This window comes from Phasianus colchicus, chromosome 3 (genome assembly GCF_987193195.1).
Source record: "Phasianus colchicus chromosome 3, bPhaCol1.hap1.1, whole genome shotgun sequence".
NCBI lineage: Eukaryota > Metazoa > Chordata > Aves > Galliformes > Phasianidae > Phasianus > Phasianus colchicus.
The window spans coordinates 77367127-77391402 of NC_143438.1; the positions used below are offsets into that span (position 1 = coordinate 77367127).

The 24276-nt window shown below is 36.9% G+C and overlaps 1 protein-coding gene across 2 annotated transcripts in view; it reads right to left on the reverse strand.

Moving 5' to 3' along the window:
* Positions 1–214: 214 nt before the first annotated feature.
* RSPO2 (R-spondin 2) overlaps positions 215–24276 on the reverse strand; it is a 98569-nt gene continuing 74507 nt past the window's right edge. For both annotated transcript variants that reach the window (XM_090137908.1, XM_090137907.1), the window contains exon 5: positions 215–2829. In XM_090137908.1, coding sequence (XP_089994034.1) covers positions 2720–2829 — 110 coding nt within the window. In that variant the 3' untranslated portion in view covers positions 215–2719. The remainder of the gene's footprint in view (positions 2830–24276) is intronic.

The following is a 24276-nucleotide window of genomic DNA, read 5'->3' on the forward strand; positions in this document are numbered from 1 at the left end:
AGCAGAGTAGAGGGGGACAATCACCTCCCTGCCCCTGTTGTATCCTTTTCAAACATGTTGTAAGTGTCAACAAAATAATAACAGTCCTCAAATTTTCCAGTACAATGGGAGAAAATCTGGATCTATACACCTTCCCCAATTCATGCGTGTATGCTATTCCAAAGGAAGACATTCCTTGAATTAAAAAGGACCAAAGATATTTTAGTCAGAAGCTTGTGACATTTTATTGTATTTTGTAGCATTCTTTCTATGACATGCCTAATACAACATCTGTAACCACTACTAGAAGGATGGTACGAGGGTATTCACTGCACTTGCAGCCAAATTTGATAACCAATAAGCAAACAGGCAGCTACAGCTTATATTGCCCTTTTTTTCCCCCCCCCATTATTTTAAAGTGAGCATTTAAAGTCTGAAATAGCAGCCCAGGTCAGAAAAATCTTACTGTCCTTATCATTGTTATGTTCTAGGTAAATACAGTCCTATTCTACGTGAAGGGAGAAAACCTCATGGTTAAGTGGAAGTCCACAAGCAGTTTCATGGAATGTTATGTGTGTCTAAATACTGCACTTTTCTGTTTTTTAGCAACACTTCTTCTAGCTTATTATGAATATATTTATACTTACAGATGCTTTATTTCCTATTTACTTATGAAGCAATATAACCCATAAAACTAAAACTAAGATTTGTGGGATTTTTTCTAAAATATATCTCAAATATATATTTGTGGGCTCTGGGGTCTGTTTTTCCTTTTTCTTTGTTTGAGAACATCAGGACTCCTTGTGCCTGGTAACACAAGTACAGTTCAAACCAGGTCATACAGAAGCTTCATTGACTAGGATCACAGTGAGAGAACATTTAAGCAGCCTTCTTTCTCTCTGCTCCCCAGTTCTCTCTGCAAGTGATTGCAGAGACCCCACTTACGAACTATTTCAGAAGGACAAAAGAGATGAGGAAAACCATTCAAATACTAAGCTAAGTGTCTACCCTTGGAAGATGGGCTCCAGATAATCATTTTTGTGTTAATAAAGCCAAATAATGCCTGGGGGAGATAGACTCCTCAAGCAGTTAGCTAACTGCCACAGTGGACAATATGGAGAGAGGGCTTTTGGTGGAGCCTGTAGCAGTGGAGCCAGTATTATCCTAGCTCAGAAGTGAGTATAGAAGCAGAGGCTGGAAACATTCAGAGAGTCCTCGATTTGGATTTATCCTTTTGTTAGAATTAACTTCTTAGCCAGACCTGTCAGAATTTAAGTGTAAATAATTTTTAAAAAAACACCCTTGTTTGAGCAGATAGTGATGCAAGTTTTAGTCCTAGAACTATAACTTTTGTAAGTGACAGCATAAGTGGCAGGCATTTTAGTTGTAGGATTTTCCAAGAAGATATTCAAAACTCTCCTTGAATAAAAGCCCGATAATGCAAGAATACCAAATTACACATCCTGAGCAATTTTAGACACATAAAAAGACACCTTCCCCCAGACCAGATGCAGTTTAAATTTGCTAAACTTTGACAGTTAACTGGCAATACTGGGAAACTGACTGGTGCTCGCTATACTGCAGAATGACTGATTAGCACAGCTTTTTCTTTTGTTTCTCCTTATTCAAGTATTCAGTTGCTGTATCTGACTGGATCAGGACTAAGAGAAATAAAACATTGTGCATTACATTTGAAAAACTACATATACAATCTTAGATACCAAGAACTTTCTGTAAAATTTCTTTCCTGACACTCAAAACATCTATCATCATGCCTCATCTTTAAAAGTTACCCTACTTTTTCTGAGACAAAATACACTAGGGCTGAGATAGGAGTAAAGAAGAGCAGAAAAGAATTGCATTATACCAGTCTGGCAAGTATACTTCAGAGCTGACACTCCATTATGAGCGTCAGTACAAGGTAGTCTAGCATCTGAATGTGCTTTACAAACAAGAAAAAAAAATTCCAGTTTGTAACTATTGAGAAACATGAAAAGATCCTTAAAACATAGTCAAAAGTAAACATTTACTGGATTACTTTAAAGTATATTACTAGAACCAACAGGACATAACTTTAAACATGTATATAGTATTATACATAAAAATGCATAGATGTACAGTAAATATGTTCATTTATACGTAGACAGAGTAATATGTACACATAAAGTCTGCTGCACATTTGTAACTCTAAGCAGTGATTCTTGTGGCATATTGTCATAAAGCAGATTTATTATACTCGTACAACAGTTTCAATGCAGTAGGTGTTGAGAACAATGCATATTAATGCTAAGCATGTGAGTCATATCCATTTACTCTTGAAATGTACAAATATAGGAGACAAAGGCCATAAATGCAATAGTACCTACACCTCCAAGACTTCCTTTTTTTATTTAAATATGCACAAGTCCGCCTAATGGTGATACATAGATTTCTTTCCTGCTTCCATTCAGTGTCAACACAGTGACCAAACACTCAGTACAAAATCTGTGACACACTTCAGCACCACTTCCACTGATTCAACTCAGTGTGCTCCTGACCTTGAAGTCTTCAGGTCAAAATAAGAGGAAAAAATAAAATAAAAAATATATAAATAAAACAAACAAGCTTGTGGGCTTCTTTTCACAAGTTATTTGCCACCAATACTGTTAAAGCAGCTGAATTGTAGTGCATCCATGGGCAGGAGCATATAGCAGCTTTTGTGCACTTTGCAAAAATATATTAAAAAAAGTAAATCAAGTCTTTACTGGCTTGTTTTGTCTGTAGCTAAAAAGATGCTGTGCTGCTTCTGAGCCCTCTCCATCAAATTCTTTTTCTTCTTTTTCTTCTCCTTTGTTTTTGTTGCCCTTCTTCCTAAAAAAAAAAGAGAGAAAAAATATCACTGAGTCAATGAAGCAAAAAATACAAAGGTAGTATTAGAATGCAGCCAAAAACCTCAGTGGCACAGGAATTACCAATGGGGACTGCAAATATCAAGTTTAGTTAATACAATCTGATCATTAGTTAAAACAGAACCCTTTGATATGGTATAAGAGGAAGCAAGATCCTGGATTGTCAGCACTTGTCCACAACAAAGTTTTGGTGGTATGAGTAACTACATTTATGCGGGTCTTGGTTTAATGGGATAATTCATGCAAGCAATGTTATGCAAGTGCCTAGGGCCTAGAGCCAAACAAGTAGGTAGACTCCTAACTCACTACAAGCTGGATACATGCCTTATACACTTGCGTAAATTTGCTTGAGTGAGTAATCCTATTTAAGTCAAGTCTAATATATCCCGGATTTCAATGAGAAATTAGGCACTGCAGCCCAAGTATTTGGCTGGATGCTTTGGCAGAAAGAGTGCTGCCTCTCTAAAGAGCTGCTATTATTAATTATTAACACACAGTGCCTAATTCTCACAATGCGTTACTACGCTGAAACACGTTTCATTACGCACTTCTTGTGACTAGAAGCTCACTGAAAAATAACCCAAATGATGAAATCAGGATCAATGCAGCAAAAAGAATTCTCAGATTCCTGAAATGAGAAAGTTTTTTTCCTGTTTAGCTCCAATAAAAAATCAATGAATTCTGATTAGTTCAGCAAAGATCCCATGGACTGGAAAAAATGCTAGACAGAATGGACCCAATTCAGCGTTACGTTAACTTTTATTTTATTACATTATATTTAAATCCTATATTCTTTAGTAGGATTTAAGATGACTGAATAGCGTTTTAAGTGAGACTGGTTGCATTTTCTCAGCAGTGTGATATAAAGAAATATGTGATCAATGGAGAAAAAAAAATAAGGATATTAGGCTGTAGAGATGCCAACTTTCAGGAAAACTAAAATAAGAAGACATTAAAATAAAATTCAAATGTCAGACAACACAGAAATGTGAAAATGTACTTTTCAACTACAATGACAGCACATGGCTGAATGAGCCTAATATTAAGATTATCAAAATGTATGATTCATTAAACATATAAGGATTACATATTTGTAATGTGCTGCCTAAACTACTATTCTCTAGGAGTTATTAGAACATTAGCTTTCAAAACAGGACAGGACATTAAGTTAATGAGAACATGAGTTTAGTCCATATGAAAATCATAAGGGTCCTTGGAGTTTACTTCTGCTTCTTGTTAAAGTCTGGCATTAATGCTACTATGGCATTTTGCCATTTTTAAATCTAGTTAATCCTACACAGTTAAACTTCAGCCCAACCAATCATTAATCAAAGCCGCTTTTAAGTTAAAACTCTTTAGTAACACTGTATCTAATGACTACCTACACCTAATGAGGTCAGGGAGAAGGAACACTTGACACAGAACGGCATTACAACAAGATGGTTTTGATTATACACATTTCCATACCAAATTTTTATTACGTGATTCTACTCGTTGGTATATTGTGGATCATCAAAATATATAGTTGAACACTGCGTTCTTTCTTGAACTTTAAATATATTCTAATTATTTAACCTGAATCTTGGAAATATTTATTAAGGAAGTATTAGATGATCTGAAACAAGTGACAGTGCTGCTAGTCAGAACTTTACTGGAGTTTTGCTATCCAGCTTGCTTAGTGATCTTCATTGCAAAGTTTCACTTAACAATCAGCAAAGGAAATACAATTTCCAATCACCACATCTAATTTTCTCTGTGGCCTCCTCCACTGAAGTAACATATTCACTGTATGTTTCAGAGAGTAACAGATTCTATCTTTGTCCTCCGAAAACTCAACAGTCCCCCTCCGCACATGCTGGGAGGCACTGGGGCCTCTGACACAGCCCCTTATTCAGCCCAGCATTTCTTCCCGGCCTGCCTCCAGCTCTCCTCCATCAATAGCAGGTCACAGCATCACTGTGCAGACACATGGTAACAGTATCTGACAGAGTGCCTGATCCCCACAGCCTGATCCTTATCAGCAAGAGCCCTGGGGAGCAGATCGCTGAGTGCAGTGCCTAGGGCTGCAGCCAGCAATGCTCTTGCCGTGACACTGGGTCGTCTGCAGTGATACCTCACCCGCCTGTTAGCTGGCAGATAGCCACAGGCCTCATTTCTTCTCTCCAAGTTATAGGCCTCCACATCAGCTCTGATCTACAATCTTCATTTTATTACTGCAGACCACGTATCCTTGAAAGTCCTTAGTGTTAATAGCAATGGGAGAAATACAAGTAATTCAATTGAAGAGCAGGATATCAGAACACAGGCTGTTCAAATTATTGTAGTCCTCAACTGGCTTTTCCCTTGCATGCCAAATACCTCACTAACTTTTGCTTTTCCAGTGTAAGAGTATATTTTAATCTCAAACTATGTACGATGCTCCAAAATTAATGCCTCCTATTTATTTCCATGGAAGCCAAAATAAAGAGGTCAATAACACTATTTGATAGAGCATATTCTCAGCTACAAAACACTGTTTTTCAACATAGTCATAGCTCTGCATTTTTCACAGCAGCAAACAAGAGCCTTCATGTCACACTCAGAACAATCTGCACTACTCTGGAGGTGACCCCACACACCCACCCACCACCTCACTGTGCTTGCATCCACTGTTTGGTCTCCAGAAATGTTCAGTAAGACATCAACAAATGTCAGTGAGTGCAATTTTTTTCTGCATGAAGAAATTCAGTGACACATCTTTGCTTCATCCACACTTTTGTGTGAGATGCCATTTTGTCAGAGTGCCCCTCTGCTGCCATCTGTCACATAACAACATGTAACGGGATATTGGCAGGAAGGTTCAACCTCTACTGCTGTACCACCAACATCCACCCTTGACGTTGTGGGCCAACATAAGAAAATGTCAGAGCAGCCCTCACACCTAAAAAAGGGCTCCTCAACTTTCACTATCTGAGACAGCTTGGAACATAATTTGTAGAACTGTACAGAATCTGTACAGTTGGGTGTGGACACTGAAATATGAACAGGGTTTAGGAAAGAGACAAAACACACCTAGATTTGGTGTTTGGTTATTTAGCAAATTAAACCCTTTATAAGCCTATCTTTCACTCTGTATCTCACAAGTTCTACACAGAAGCAAGACTGGCAAAGCTAAGCCACTCTTTATTGCAATATTATACAATTCAGTTTTGCTATTTGCTTTATGAATTACCAATGAAATATTTTCATTTTATACTAAATACATTATCACAATCATCAGTCTCTTTACAGTGTTATTCATGAAGCTTCTTTTTGGATTACATGCTTTTGGTAGGAGGATGGTCAGCTAATTGTTAGCTAATAATGTGCTACAATTTCTAACAGTATAATGACATATAGATAAAGGTACATAAACATAGAGGTAATACTGCAATTTCAACATCCATTCCTGAAAAAAATTATTTATGCTTATATATGCAGCAATTGTCCATACATCAAAGAGCTATAAATAGTTGGTATGATGTGGGTGATTCTTCTTCTTTGTTGTTATTGCTATTTATCACGTTATCATCAATGCTCCTACAGCAGCTGCATGCTGCTCTTCTATTCAGTTCCCTGGTTTGTCTCAGGCCCTGAGCTCAAAGGAGTTTGAAAACATTGCACATCCCTTCTAGATGGACCCTCCTGGTCCATTCAGGATGCAAATCATTTGGTTCAGAGGAAGCCTTCATCAACTCCTGTCAGCTGCAAAGGGAGCTTTCCACATACAGAATCTCTTCAATAGTGAGACCTGTCCATTTTCAGTTTCAGCAGATAGAGAAAACAGCATACATCCACATGAGGGCAGTAAGGATTTAATTTTAAAACATTAAGAAAAGAAAAAGAGGCAGCTATCTGCATATTTACTTCACACTGTAATTCCCTCACAATTTTTCAGTGTTCTCCTATTAAAAATATTAATTTCTTTACAGAGATCAAAATGCTTAATATCCTTTCTTTATTTAAAATATTTTTTCTCTTCTACTAATGACTACTGAATAACAGCATTGAGCAGTGTATGCCTTCTTCCCTTTCTAGTATTTTCATGTGCACAATTTCCACTGTTAGTTGTAAAAGCACAGTGATGTCCTGGGATAAAAACAAACTTCAATAAGTGCATTATTTGATCTTTTCTTCCATTTCAATTGTCCTTTATGTAAATCATTCTCCTACAGATGTAGTTTTACTTCAGATCCTATATGTGGCAGCATCTACTCTGCAGGGTAAACCAGAGAAGTTTTGAGACTCAATTTGGAACACTGCAGGATAGTAGACACTGCATGAACTAATGGCAGCAGCAGAAGGATGGATGACCAGTACCAGTCAAATCACATTAAGAGAAACAAGAAGATGTAAGATGCCGGAGAAGCCCTGTCTCACATGACAGAAGAAAAGCTTTTGTCATACATGTATAAGTCCATGGATGCCTAATCATTTCCTCTTCATTTACAGTGCAGATCAAACTATGAAGAAGCAGTGACTGCAAAAAAAAAAAAAAAAAAAAAAAAAAAAAAAAAAAAAAACAACAAAAAACCACACAAATAATAGAAAGATTCAGCCCAGAAATGATCCTCCAAAGGCAAATTATCTCCTAGCACTTTCAGTTGGATGAAAAATAGTGGATACAGAAACTGCCAGAGAAATACATGAATTGTTAAGAAATTTTATAAATGTATACACATTGAAAGAAAAAAAAAATCCCCATTGCTGCTAAGTCACGCTTAAAGTATGGCTAAACCATGCAGTTCACCAACCAACTCTGACAAGTGGCCCACACTGGAAGATAAAACAGTGAGGTTTCACAGCATAGCAAAACACAGATCATTGGCATCACTACCAGCGTCACCTGCTATGGACTTCATGACAGATAAGAATTTAGTGTGCAATTATTTTTAATGTTATCAAATTTAGGCTTAAATTATCTGTGCTTGGTACATGCTTCAGAAACAATATAATTTGGGGGAATCAGCCAACATAAAACAGCCATTTTGAGCAGGCAGTGAAAGACACTGGGATTTGGATGGACACTGGAAAAAAGGAGATGAATTAAAGACACGGGACGGAAAGGGCCAACTGTCAGCAGCCAGTGCCTTGTATTCTTGGGTGAATTTCTGCTCTAGTTTGAAGTCTTACATACACATATTTGCCTCAGAAAGCAACAGAAAGGATGTTATGAAAATATTAAGTACATCAGGTGTGCACACCACCATTTCTAATCCTGAAATATCAGATATTATAAAGGTGGATTAATATTTGCAAAGCACTGAAGTATGGTAACAATGGACACCTCAGAAAAGTCATTAATTATGTGATGTTCTTTATTCATTTACAAGGGCTGAATAATGGTTAGCAAACTAGGCCTACACAAAGAATAGAATTTACATGTCACAGCCTACTAAGAGTTCAGTAGATTTTTCCTCAACTTTAGGACAAATTGACTGAGAAGAGAGGCTTTGCTGACAAGCAGTGCATTCTCCACATTGCAGTTTTACAACATGTACGGTAGATGGCAGTGAGAAAGAATATTCATTTTTCTTTAAAGAAGTCCCATTTACTCTGCCTAAAGAAAGAACAACTGATTCTACTAACTAAACAATACAAAACCTAGGATTTCATACTTAACAGACTTGGGAGGAAAGCAAAAAGAAGTACAGCGTGGAAAGAGGAAGGCTCGAAAACACAAGGTGTATAGAAATCATAGAAAACTGCCAGAACTGAATAGTACAGATGTTTTAATGCTGAATCAGATCATCCTTTCAAAGTACTGTGAAAACAGGTGGGTCTCCAGTGAATCCTAAATGTTTACCTAATGTGGATTTATCTCTGAATCCAAATGATGTGGACATTTGTGGCATAGAGGTAACTCACTAGTATTCTCTCCGTCAATCATGTATCAGATCAGATGCTTTGCAAGCAGAGCCAAGCAAAATGTTTCCTTTGGAAGGTTTGCGGTTTTGTTTTCTCTTCTTGGCAGTTCAATATGAAACAAATTCCAAAATAATAAAAATATTTATACAATATTAAGAACATGCATACACACGTAAATATATTTTATCTATATAGTCAACAGTTACAGTTGAGGAATAATTGTCTTGGTTGCCACTCCCCTGCCTCTCACGAGGGATGGCTCAGGAGACAGTGTAGGCCAGGGACTGCTCACATAGAGTTGTGTTCCTGGTGTGGGAGCTCTGAGCAGAGCAATGCAGATGTGTGCCAACCTTTGCCTGTTGACTCAGGTGACTTACCTGGTGTAGGGGACCTGCTTTGGCAGGGGGGTTGGACTCAATGATCTCTGGAGGTCCCTTCCAACCCCTACAGTTCTGTGATTCTGTGACACAGCACCCCCCCAGCACATTTAATTAATTGCTACAGACCAAGTCACTAATATCAGTCATGGCCAGTCTGGATTTAAGAGATGTACTGAGGCACACAGCTTTATCCCTAAATGTATCAGGGTAGCTCTATTGCCAGCCTAAACATTCGCACTTTCTCCCAACAGCCTATGAGTCACTTCTGTATCATACAGCTGCTAGAGGGTTCTTCACTACCAGAAGCTTGAAAAAATGGCCCTTTATACCTAAATCTTATTTTTATTTATTTGTCTATTTTGTTATCTGTTTCCCAATAGTCACAAATCAGTTTCACAGATAATAAAATACAGTGCAGTCACTCAAAAAATATAAAAATATAATATCAAAAATAGACAGGTATAATATCCAATATGGCATTTCATCTTGCTAACACTTTTGTTTGTGTCCAGTATTTTCAAACCATTGTCACAATTTCAGAAACATCTTTGTTGACTTTGTTGGAAGAGTCATGGAACATTAAGGACAAAACAGGGCAGCACAGCTTTCCCAGGATGTTGATGCTGTTATTTTTTGCTGCAAACATGACATGGAGAAAACAATGGAAAAAGCTGGACTAAAGGGTGACTTTCAGCACTTCAGGGAAAACACAGTTCCTTTCCTACCCCAGAACTAGTGTTGAATAGGTTCACCATGTGTTCACATAGCTACTCCATGTTCAAGAGAACATGTAAATAGTACTACTTCTTTGGTTTTAAAGGAGATATATTGAGATTACAATATTAAACAATGACTTTCCCTATTGCCCAACAGACCAGGCCCAGAACACAAAAGAACAAACTTGTATGGCCATTGGATATTTGCATTCTCATTTATTCTGTTTTATGAAGAAGTACCATGATGCCTATTTTTACTTTCAAGCACTGTGAGCCTAGGGCTTTGCTGTACCCCCAGCTCCCAGCATCAGTGTTTTTGGCACACAGTGCCTGCAGCGGCCACCTCAAATCTTGCCATTAGAATTCTAGAAACATTCAGCATGGATTTAAAACTACTAATCCAGTTTTCTTCAACTTTCCTCCTGGATTTTTTCTAAGTGTTTGAGCAATGAATGGTTCAAGTGTTTGCATAATTCTTGCCATAGGATAAACTTTGCACTCCCACTACCAACCACAACAAAAACAGCAACAGCAGCAACCTCTTTGAACTGTCCCTGCCTTGCTGAGAAATGCTGTTAGATGACCTTTTTTGACAAACTGGCAATTGTGGCTTGAACATGAGCTGGCTGAGGACAGTAGGAAATATCACCAAATCACCACGGACCTGAGGAAAACTGAGATTCTCTCTTTTAAGCTTTGTTGAAAGCTAGACATACACAGACCACGGGACCACCTAACTTTCCCACCCCCTCATGGCACTTTTTTTTTTTTGAGGTTAATGGCAATATAGTACAAAATCAGCCTAATGCAGAAAATTCAATCTAATATGCTTGGAAATTTTCACAGTGAAAGAAAGAGTCAGCATTTCAAACATTTTCCTCTGACTGGGTCTTACAGTTCTGCAGGATACAATTAATTTTCTGTGCTTTTTCATTATTACTGAAATTACACAGCAAAAAAAAAAAGCATTTGAAATTTTCCCATAACACTGTAGTGGACTACTGTTAAGATTTCTTCTCAGAAACAGTTTTAATGTGCAGTTCCTGAAGGCATGCATTCGTAGGTCTGTAGTTGTTCAATCAACTTGTATAACACTGCATTTCACCAATTACAAAGCAAAGAAAGGATTATTTTCTAGAGCACTGCTTACCATTATACTCACATTCTTTCTTTAATAAAAATTTTTATACAATTGACTGAAACAAATAGTACTTACAGAAGCATATTAAGGCCATCACCACTTTCTCCTTGTCATTCTGCCAGCACTTAGTTTAATTTTATTGTGATAAAGGTAAGAAGACTGTATAGATCTATAAACATCCCAAGTTTGAACCAAGTCAGTAGTTATTTCCACTTGGGACTTCTGTGATGCTTTTGTTTGCTTCATTTCTACAAATGCAAATATTAAGCCAAAAGGAGATCAATTGATTTTACAGAAACTTTCCACAGGCTGAGTCCTCACAGGGAAATATTTTACCTTGAAATGAATTCTGTATGCATAATGTTATCTGCTGATGTTACGACAAAAACAGAACAGCCCTCAGTGGGCTGGACTTAACTGTAAGCATCTTAGAGCTTCTAATGAATCTTAGCTCAGAAGCTGCAAATAATTGATAATAATGTGACTTTTCAGTGAAGTGCCACAGAACCTGAAATTATTCTCCATAAAAGCTTATCATGGAATCCTTTGAGTTGGGACCCTTAAAGGTCATCAAGTCCAACTCCCCTGAAATGAACAGGGTTTATTGTAAAAAATATCTTCCTTATATCTAATCTAAATCTTTCCTCTTTCTTTCCTCTTTTAGGAAAGGAAAGAGGAAACCATTTCCTCTTGTCCTATCACAACAGCCCCTGCTAGAGCCTGTCCCCTTCTTTCATATAGCCCCCCTTTAAATACCGAGCTCCCTTTAGAACTTGTCTAGATAGAGCCATAAGAAGCCTGAATAGACTGTATTTCCAGAATGAAATCAGCTTTGCTGAGACTGCATGGAACAACACTTTTGCTCCAGCTGTAGCTCAGTGCCACCTCCTGGCAATGCTGATTCACTCTCACAGCTTTGTATGCAAACTTCATTACCAAGTGCTAATCCTGACAAGTACAAAATAGGGCCTGCAAGACTGCTCAGATCATCTCCCTGCATGCTTTAGGCCTACCTGCGAGTGCTTCTGGTCCCTCCCCAGCACAGCTATATGGCCAGGAATGCCTACAAAAGGTCAGTGCTGCATTCAGATATAGAGAAAACATGCAAAACTGGACATAGCTTCGCTCTGAAAACAGCCTTAACTGAAGTCAGCCCTTAACAATAAATTTATCCATGAGCTGGTTCACAAATTTAGACTGAATAATGAGTACAAATTTCACCAGAATTTAAATATGTAATATTTAAATATATCTATTTACATATATATAGCCCTGTTTTAAAGAAGAACACTACCAAAATACTTTTTTTTCTCCCAGAGATTATAGACACAGACTTGCTGGGGGAGGACTTGCTGTGCTGTGAGGACAGCCTGCTGCCACAGATGCTCTCAGCACCACAGGGGGCTGTCCTCCCCCCTCACATCCACAGCAGCTGGATGCAGCCTTGGCATCACATGATAAGAAGCAGTATACCGTGGTATCTAATAATACATATGGAGTGGACAGATTAGGTTCTCTTCTTATACTGATATACATCTGCAAGAAAGACAGAACTCTAATATCCTCCATCAGTTTTAAGTCATTCTAAACTAAACTGCAAACTAGAGGGGTTTTTCCTGCATAAAATATTTTTAAGTATATATTCGCTGATAAAGCTGGGGGGAAAAAAGAAAAGCGTGGATGCTTTCTTAAAAAAAAGAAAAGGAATACATGAAATAAACTCAGCATGTAGCTTAAAGGCCACTTGCCATAAAAGGCTTTTCCTGACTGGAAGTTACAGATGTATGCAAAAAACAGATGTACATCAAAGACTGTTGATTAGAAGCACAGAGAGAAGTAATTATCAGTCTTTTTTTTTTTTTTTTCTAAAAAGAAATTCTTTATTCTAATACCAATAAAACCTTACTATGTACAGAGCGAGTCTATGGGTTTAATTAACCATATGAAAATTTCAATTTATATGCTATTCCTGTTCCACATCGTCACACTCTCATAGACTTTTAGGGTAAACATCTGATAGATGAAGGATCTTCATTATTTTGTGACAGTGTTAGTTTAAAGACTGCATTAATGAAATTTATTTTAGGCTTAGAAACCAAGTGCCTGATGCTAACAGTTCTCTGTGGGCCAGAGGTACCAGTAGATATTCAGGCTGCCGGTAATAGAGAGCCCATCCTGACACAGATTCAGCTGGCACAGTAGCACAGGCATAATCCTTGCTTAACTGGTGGCCAACCACAAGGATAGCACAGGTCTGAATGCTCTCCCAAAACACAATGCACATTTCCAACCTGCAACAACTAAGTCATTCTCCTAAGGACTGCACATTCCTTCTGTTCTTTGCAGATCAAGGGATGATTAAAAAAAATAACTAACTTTTCAGACATGACCAACTTCAAATTAGCAGCTGCTTTTCAAGCAGCAGTTTTTACAGTTTTGATTTTGGATGCATTTGTGCTAAGCCCCAAGACTCAAATATAAGAATCTAAAATCAGACATCTGAATGGATACTTTGGCTGGGTTAATACTGCTTCGAGTGTGGGGAGGAAGTACTTATTTGAACCAACCTCAGCTAAGTGATTATCAGCTTCACACACTGAAGTAGAGTTGATCTCTACTGAATGCTAACTACTTCATCATGTTAGCAAACACTCATTTCTTGGCCACTGCCTTCATCAGAATTTGTTCCATGTGTTAATTTAACCTGTACTATAAGATAAATAATGGGTGACAACTGGATCATTTTAGGTTGTGACGTAATTACTATATTAGCTACAAATATCCACTCAGCTGTTCATTTTCTCTACTGAGACAATCTACGTTTTACACCACTTTCCTTCTCTTTAATTGAGAGTGGAGAATATTTTTGAATTCTCACTCTCTGACTTCAGGAGACTCCTTTCAAATCTGCTGGAATCAATTTTTCTAATTACATGTAACAACTTGCCAGTTTCCTCCATGTAGCCAAATGATAACTGATTCCTTCACACCATCCAGTTATTTTCACATACATTTTGGCTTTGATGTGATTCCTGTTCCTGTTATTTTCTGTAAACTTTAGATAATAGCACTTTCTCCTGGCCTGAATTCAATGGAAAGGATCATATACTAATATCCAATCAAAAAGAAATGCTCGTAATAAAAAATTCCTCCCTGGTTTGCCTGTCTATGCAAATAAGTAACATCTCCACAGTTAAGTGGGTTATTAGTTAGAAACTGCAAGTCTTACAATTTTTTTTCTTTCAGAACTATACAAACATTCCAGGTAGAGAATACTCTCTTTTAACTTTATTTGTCATATGTGCACATCTGTTTGTTATTTGGAGATTATTAGTAACATTTCTTAAGATGTGCAATTTTTCTATTCAAAAAACGTCTTGGTGTATGAGAAAGTTAAGTAATACAAGGCAGATGAATTCTCCTATCTCCATGATGAGCCTTAAGAATGCACTTACATGGTTATTTGCACGTAATTAATTAAATGGTGAAAATTAAATTCTAAAATACCATTAGGATTTAAAATCAACATCCTACCATTTTTTTTACAGTTAAAGTTTCGTTGGTACACAATTGGCTTTTCAAAGCAAAACATCTTGGAAATTTGAATATTTTTAGGATACTAAAAATGCGACCACTTTCTGCATAGATCTATCCAAGAAAAGAAACACAAAGAAATGTTTAAGAGTCATCTGTAATACATGAGCAACGAAGTGATTACTCGTTTCAGGAAATACATCTATTTAGGTTAAATGATCATTATATTATTCTTTGCTAACAAATACAAGTCTATGATCTTTAAACAATACCTTACTTTAAAAAACTTTTGTTGTAATAAAGGAGATTGATCTATTATTATTAGAAACCCTTGTGAAACAAGGCTTTCCATGCCAAGTGTCAAATATGAGGAATTTTTTTTTCTTATGATTTAGTATGAATTACTGGAAAACACCGTTTATCATAGAAAAACTGGCCCAACTTTCACTGTATTTGCCCTAACAGGCGCCACTGTAATGGACTGCAGATCTGTGAGCAGGCCAAGAACAGAAGCTAAAACTAACACTGAACAAATGCAATATGTTTCTAAGTGGGAAGGCAGTTCTTTTCTTTTACTAGATGGTAATAGATGGGATTGATTTTTATCCATAATTTACATAACGTAAAACTTATCTGATCCAATCCCATCATTTTTCCAAAATGTTATTTTGGTAAGTGATTCTGCTCCAAAATTTCATCTGGCAATGAAAATCTGGTCATTTTTGAAGAGCTGATTTATTTTCTCCTTAAGTGCAAAAATTTTGTTTGAGAACACAACCGAGTTTTCAAACAACCGCGCAAACAGAATAATTTTGTTCACTTCATGCTGGCCAGAAGTCTTAAACAATGCACTGGCCCTAAATTTGACAAATCCTCAAAGGCACAGGTGCATAACGTCACAGGCTGAGACAGACAGCTGGTGGCAAGAACATATAGAAGTGGCTGCTCTGACTCAACCAAAGGTCCACCAAACCGCTATTGTAGCAGCGGCCCAAAACTCATGTGTTAGTAATGGTATAAGAGTGAGACAAAAATAAACCATTTCTTTCCCCCAAAATTTCACCATCATGGATGAGGCCTGGTATGTAAGTGGCCATACTGAGTAATTATCTGCAGAAGAGACTGCAAACAGAATTTAGGTGGGGAATGCACTTTCTGGTAGAACAATTGGAGGTGAATGCTGCACTGCATTTCTGCTGCTCATTTTCTTTTTTACTGCTGCATGATCCTCACCTTGCTAAGCTCATTAAGATCATGCAGCTATGGCATTTTGGCTCATAATTTTTCAGTCTTTTTTTTGGTTAATTACAGCTGATCATGCCTGAATCCTTTTGTACAGAAAAGACAGCAAAATTTATATGACAATGAAAATACATGAAACCTAGTTTTACCAAGAGAAAAGCAAAAGACATGCACTGAACCTGTAATGTATGTGGCACGAGAGACCACAAATAATAAAGATCTTAGTCTCATCTGAGACCAATAGGGAAAGGAAGAAAGTAGAGTTATAGCTCTACTGATAGAGAGATATCAGTGCTCTCCTGCTAAAATCTAGATACCTATATTTCATGGCCCCCTGCATCAGGCCATATTGTGATATTGCAGGATATGAACCAAATTCTTCTTCCATGCCAACCTACAGTACAGTCCACTTGTAAAAAAAATGACACTGAAAAACTTGCAGCTTCATTGTATACCATGAGCATGATTTATTTATTAAAATAAATTTAATTAAATAAATCAAATAAATTAATTCATTTGATTAAATAAATTTAATAAATTTAATTGAATACATTAATTTAATCAATTTATTTAAATTTAATATATTTAGTCTAATTTAAATGCCTTAACAAGTTAAGCTTACAACAACAGGAGGAGAGGCTGAGAGAGTTGGGACTGATCAGACTGCAGAAGAGGCTCAGGGGAATCTCATCAATGTCCATAAAAACCTGAAGGAAATGTGCCAAGAGGACACAGCCAGGCTCTTCCCGGTAGCCCAGTGCCAGGACAGGAGGCAATGGGCACCAACTGGAGCACAGGGAACTCCCTGTGAGCACCAGGCACCACTGCTGTGCTGTGCGGTGCCAGAGCACTGGCACAAGTTGCCCAAAGGCTGTGGGATCTCCTCCTTGGGGATGCACAGAAGCTGCCTGGCCATAGGCCTGGGCCTCCTGTTCTGGGTGTCCATGCTGGAGCAGGGGTGGGCCAGAGAGCCCTGCCAGCCTCAGCTGTTCTGGGATTCTGTGATCTGTCTTCAGGTTATCCTAGGTTTACAGCTATAGAAAGTATTACATATTTTTGTTTATGACTTCTGGTTACTTACAGATTTGAAAAGTAATCCTGAATGTTAGTTATGAAACACAAAAGCATATGGAGATGCTAATTTCTGATAAATTGACTGAGTGATTGGCAAAGCCTTATTCTCCCTGTTGTGTAAGATCCCCTCTTTTATAAATTGTTAACATCAGACAGCATTCTGAAGTAAGAACTTCATGACCATTGGAAAAGGAAATAAAATTATTCTACTTATGCTTAAATGGGGTCAGAAAAGAGAAAGACATCTGTTAATATTCTGTGCTGACACTCACTTATTCAACCAGCTATTCTGCTAATGCAAATGGTAACAGTTTGTTGCAGATGTGCCCTTACATACAATTCATTCAAATCATCAACACTTTTTGCATTGAAAAGCTCCACAAAAGAGATCATGGTTCAATAAACATTTTAAAAGAGAATTTTGAGCACAGACTCTTCTTGTCAACCCTGCCACAGCCAACAAAACTGCAAACTTTTGGTTGCAAATATTATTTAGAGAAGATTAAAACGTAGGCTGACTTAGAAAAGAACATACAAGTTGCTAGTGGATTTCAGGCTTCAATGCTGATACTTTGAGAGAATCTTTCCAGGTTCTACAGTAACAAATGATATTTCTTCTTATTATTATTACTGTAATAGAGAGCCAGGGAGAGCCAGAGTCAGAGGAAGCATTTTTAGGATAGTAAGGAATTGTGCTATTTTCTCATGTGTAAGGATGATCATTCACAGATGTAACAAAGAATGATATTCTACCTTAAAATACATCCAGTGGGCTGCAGGTATTTCACTTGTTATTATATCATCGGTATTTTTTAAAATTATTTTTATTTTTATTGTACACAGTTCTCTGCATGCTTTAAAAATGCCAACAATGCTCTCAATTTTCCAGTGAGAGTTAAGATTCCCATCACTCATCCAGTCATAGATATTGCCTCTCCCCAGTAGAGCAACATCTGCAGGTGAACTGAAACATCACATGTTCTAAACTGTAGAGCACCCAGGCACATCACTTATTTTTCCTCTTATTGATGGAGAACCACATAACGAATAATAAAGCCGCAAACCTTCTAGTTCTGACAACAATCTTATTTCAAAGACATATAACAATACAGTTGTTACTGACCATCTCTTCAAATTGTTTTTTGCATTCAAATTGTGCCTACAAACAGTTTGTTTGTTTGATAATCAATCAGTTCTTAGTTAAAGGCTGTACAAATATGCCAACATTACAGTATCTAATAAATATAGGATAATACCTTCAAAGTTATCTCATAGCTGTAGAAAGAGACCAGGAAAAGTAGGAGGAATGTTGTTAAAAAGAGAGAAACTGTGTCAAAGATGGAAGAAAGAAGAAAGCATGCAACGAAACAGGAGATTCCACAAAATTTTGAAACATGATAAGATAGACATGCTGATAGTCATTAGGCACAACTAAAGGCAGAGGGAATGCCATGTAGAATTTGCGTGAATTCGTGTATTTTTTAATACCCCTCAGATGGGATGATTATCCATTTAATATATTATTCTTAAAATAAATAATTATATTAATTTAAGGGAGAGCAGTAATCTGATAGCACTAGCACTGATACATCTACTAAACTCAGCAACTCCAAAGATTCAGCTTCTGTTAAAGATACCACACTTCAACATACACGCCTGGAGCTCTCATTTGCAGTACACACCATGCAAGGAAACTTTACAAGCTCTGGCTAGCTACTCTGGCTCTGTGTAAGCATCCCAAGTGCAGCATAGCTCCATCAGATTATCAATGAATAGCATAATTTATCTCAACACAGAACAAATTACGCATAAGATTTGAATGGAGCCATTATGAAATATTACCAGACATTAAAAAAAAAAAAAGAAAAAGAGACCTCTTTTTGGGGGATGAGGAGGAAGAGAGCTATGTTAGGGAGTTGGGGAAAAAGGAAAAAAAGAAGTAGATATTTCCCAACAAAAATGCACAGTGTGCACAGCAGCTCTGTCTCCTCTCCAAACTGTATTATTCCACTGAAACTCACTTACTGTTGTTACCATGAGATGGAGTTTTAAGGTTATTTACTTAGCCACATCTTGACATTTAGAAAAATAGCTGTATATCAAGTAACAGTTATACACAGTACAATAACAATATAATCATAGAAAACAAAATTCTATCCGTTAACCACTATTTGAATATTTTCATATGCTTCTGCAACTCCTACTTTTAGCCAGTACTGGAAGCTCAAAAAAACCTGAGAGAATGATTGTTCTTATGGCATAGCTTCACAGAAAGATTCTACATGTTTCTTACCTAGTGAAATGTTTACCTTTTCTTTTTAAGAGTAAGATAAATTAACTCATGCTGTAGCCTTTTTGCCATAATCTAGACAAATAGTCTTGAAGTCAAGGTAGCAGGTTAGGATAGAAGGGATGTGGACTGATATCATGACTACTCAAAGACATACTGTGCTACTGTTATTCCGAACTAATACACAATTTGCAAGTATCACAATAAAGAAATCTGTCCCTCTCTATCCTGTTTAATCCGCTGCCTGATTTAGCTCTTATAAAAATATGTTTTAAAATTCTTAAAAGCAAATTGAGCAACTTTTCACTGATGTCAAGCAATTTCAAGAATAGTGTGTGAAAGGTTTTGTTGCCAGATTTGAACCCAATTCCTAAACCAAAGTCATGCTTGAGGAGCATTCAGTATTACGTGACCACCAGATTATTTTGTCCCATTTGGACTAAGAAGTTTAACTGTGATATACTCAGAAATATTTCATAAATCAGGCCATTGCTTAAAAAAAAAAAAGAAAAAAGAAAAACAAGAAACGTGATCGTAGAATGGCTTGGGTTTGAATGGAGCTTAATGCTCCTCTAGTCCCAACCCCCTGCTGCAGGCAGGGCTGCCACCTCCAATTAAGGCTGCTCAGGGCCTTGAACACCTCCATGGATGGGGCACCCCCAGTTTCTCTGGTCAGCCTGTGACAGTGCCTCATTGCCCTCTGAGCAAATAATCTCCTCCTACGTGTTCTACTTGTAATCTAAGAGTTTGCAATCCTGAACTTCAGTATGGAGAAGACTCAGAAATCCCACAGCAACCTCTATAATATCATTACTTTAGATGGAAAAAGACTAACACACACACCTGAAGGATTCAGAATAGCAACTAGAAGTCAGTACATTTCAAAAAGCATTTTGAAAGAAGCTGGGTGTTTAAACACACACACTCCTCTGAAAAGATGCCCTTCAAGCAGCAAATGTTCAAAAATGAAATTATAATTGAATTAGTGTATTTGGTGAGTTTTCAGAAGCCTGAACAAGAACTGTGTATTAAAAGAAACACCAAGAGCTAAAGATCTCCTAATTTAGAAACTACTACAAGTTTGGAAACTCACAAACACCTTTTTTTCTACACACACATGAATATTTCCATTTTATAAATATAAACACCCACAGCCCCAATCTCTGTAAAATGGAACATTTGTTTTTGGTGATGATTTAAGTTATAGATATAAATGAAAAACATGAGAGATGACAAATCTATTTAGAAAAACTTAACCACGTACAAAACCTAACTTTTCATATCTTACCAAATGCATTGACCAAATGTATTAACCAAATGAAAATTAAAGCAGAATAATTATCATTGGCTCTTGAGCTACAGTAACTCAAAAATGTTTCCAAATGTTAATGTTATATACATGATTAAATACTCAAAATACTCAAAAGTCTGTTATTTTTCCTTCAGAACAAAGCTAGGCCACAATAAACCCTATATGAAGCTTCAAGCAAGGGAGATCCGGATCTGATTGCTCTTTTAAAATTCAGCAGGAACTTCAATTGTAGGCAAAGTACTTCTTCCACTTATCTTCAGAAGCATAAGATCACCATAAGTATATTTGAACTCTATTTTAGAGGCAAAATAGGTTAGCTAGCAAAAATGAGAAATGGAGCTTATTTAGTATTCAGCTTCTGACAAACATAAACAAATTTTCTCAAAATTACTGCACCAAATCATGTGGTGAGCAGTAGTAGCTGTTATCACCTCATTTTCTGAACAATAGTTTAAACTTGAAACGTCCATACTTTCCCCTTATTTAACTTTGGACAGCTAAACAACTGGAAGATACTGGCTCTCAGCACAAGTACCATGGTGCCCCATTACTGTTCACTGGCTTTTAAAAATATGTTATTTTTTTATTACTAAAGTTTGCTCAGCTCAACTCCGCATCTATATGAACACAGATGTGACAGGATAACCTAAATCAACTTTGAAGATTGCACATAAGACATTTTTAAAAGATTGCAACTTTTTACTAGCAAAATGTAAATATGACTGAAGACTGAAGTACTTTTTATCTGTAGCAGGAAATTGCTGTGCTTCATAAAGCATTCAGAAAACCTGACAGCAGTTTTAGCACAATCTCTTTGAGGACACACAATATTCAATACAAATGAAAGTGCTGACAGGAACTGAGGAAGTAAATTATCAGCTATTTAGCTTGGACACGATGTATTATGTTATATCATTTTCAGAACCGAAATGAAAATATGAATTTCTAATTTTCTCAAATTAGCATGCCAGATTATTGCATTCAAGTGTTCTTTCATTGACAACACTTGATTTTTTGGTACTGACTAGGTTTTGCTTAAATACAATGAAAGGAAGCCCTTCAGAAATACACCATATCCTCAGTCCTACATGGCATCATTCTGTTCTTCACAAAACATATACCAAGAGCTTTCATACAGAAATATATCAGAACATTCATGGGAATAAATAATACACAGTGAACAATGAAAACTCCTAATCAGCACCTTTTTGGATCGCTCATCAGGTACAAGCTTCACAATCCCGTTGAGTCAAACGTAATACGTCGGTCTCAATGCCATCAGTGAAGATTAAAAATCACGAGATTTTAAAGCAATAATTACTTTGCAGCGCTTTTTATTTCATTTCTGGTGCTGAAACATTCAGAACGTCTGTGTTTTCAGACTTTCTCCTGCAGCTACGATGACAAGAAAACTGTTATTACGCAGTGGTTTCAGCAGCTGAGCTCTAAGAAATCAGTCAACTAGTGACAAAACTCATGAACAAAAAGGAACTCTCATTAGTGAACTCATTAATATTTTATTTACTTCCCTGAATCATCTGAAATCCCTGAAAGTAGTAAGTATAGCAGTTACTGCAAGAGTGATGCATGGCAACTTCCATGGTTCCAAGCATTCTGTCTAAGGAAGCTACCAGGCTTTCTGCATGAGTCCACAGGAACTGAGAGTACAGATTACAGTGGATTCACTGCTGATACAGCATACCTTCCTTTGGGCAGCTGAAGCATTGCAATGCTGGCAGTACCAGAGTTTTGCTTCCAGAAAAAGCATCTTTCTGAAATCAACTCTTTACTTTTTTGGAAGAAGGACAAATGTTCCATGTAGCACTGTTCTCAGCAAGTAGGTCCTTCCTTATTCTTTTGTGTAATATTGTAGAACAAAACCATTTGAAAAAATATTCTAAGTGGTATAAAAGCTGGACAGAACAGTTCAAATGCCAGTGAATTGTCAGGACATTTTTACCACATAATGAACAGTCCTCTCGTTCACATAATTAATTGCATAATTAGATGAAATTTTTGTTCACATAAAAAGTAGTAACACACAGTCCTACACATCCTATTTTAATAGCCCTGAATAAAGACAATGAACAATGTCTAAAATAACTTTCTAAAGGTTCCTCTGTAACTTATTTCTGCTAGCTTTGAAGAGCACATAGCAATGCACTCAGCTACAACTGACTCCAGCAGTTCTACTTCTCTATACTCATCCAGTTGAGAGAGTTGTATCTTTTTATTTCTGATTTTTTTAACCTTTTTTCTAAGACAAACATCTCTCTTTTAGATTTCTCAACGAAGTGTGAAGGACTGCAGTTATTTTCTGGCTCATATTTTAATTTTGCTACTAAATTCTGAAATCCTATTTATTTTGTGGAGTAATTAATTATTACAAAGCAGCCAGATGTGCTTCTTGCTTTATACCGATCCTGGAATAATGAAAATTTGCTGGAGCTTCTCTTGACTTCTGTCCATAGGCATGAAAAAGCTCTCACTCATCTGTGCTATTAGAGTTCAATAGATGCTCATCTATAGAGCAACACTGACTTATTCCATTTGAGTATCTCATACAAAGAGACTGCGACTGCTTTGTGACCTGGAATCACAGTCTGAGATACAGTTAGCTCAAGACACTGTAAAAAAAGAGGTGGGTTTTCTTCCCCTTCAAAAAAATGGAGTTTTGTTTTATTCCCTCAAAAACTAATTCTGATAGTTGGAAGAAAAGTAAGAGAATGAATATACTAATCTTTCACAACATACTCCACCCCATTATTCTGGAAAGAATGCATGAATCAATATTTTTTAGAGTTTGCAATTTTAACAATTACCTAATCAAATCACTCCAGCTGAAAGAAATATTCAGCATGTTATAAAACTTCTTATGAAACACACTGCTCTTTTTTGGGCATCCCTACTACTGAGTTCTGCAAAAAATATAAAACCCTGTTCTCCTTTTCATTGCCTTAGCTGCAAGAAAAATGAACCTTATTTCAGAGGAATTTTCCATTTATATGTGTAGGACTCATGATCCACTGGCTTCCCTTGCTCTCAAATGAGGTATTACAGCCCACGCTCAAGCTGGCACTGGATTGCTGAGCCGATTAGGAAAGTCTGGTGGCAGAATAATCGTGTCCTGAGTGAGTGCTGCATATTACAGCTGATAGCATCTATTCTTACATCCTGTAGAGATCCTTCAGTGATTATGAAAAACTGGTTCTGAACATTTCATCAAAATGCCAGTATTTTATATTATAAAAAAGACACAGTCTGTAATGATTTTGAAACGAACTTCATTTTTGCTTCATGAGTTATCCCCCTGTATCTTACCACTGTGCTTTTCTTTTTTAGCTAGAAGCCATCTATCCCAGTTTCCAAGCAGAGAAATGGTTTGAAGCCTGGCACAGAACTTGCCCACGAGATCTTTTTCAACTGCAGAATTTTTATGGCCCATAGATTTCCTCAGCCATCAGTTACCAAACACAACATCTTTCCTTCTGTTACAAATACACTCAAAAGAGTTATATTACACATACAACTCCTCGTGCTATATGACAAAGTTGCGAACTGACTTCTAGTGTGTCTCTCCTGCACAGCCTTTTGCAGTGCTTAAAATTTATTCTTTGTATTTTGCCAAATTGAGGGTTTCTTTGCTAGGCCTCATAAAAGTCATTTCTTCCAATTTAGATGTTATAAGGAACAGATGGCAAATCAGGAGGTAACAATCTAATCCACAAATTCAGAGTGAAAATACAATGTTGGAATTTAATCAACTTTGTGGTAGTTTAACTAGCTGTGTTTTAGAAGCCATTAGGCATTTGTCATCTCAAGTAGCAGACAGAT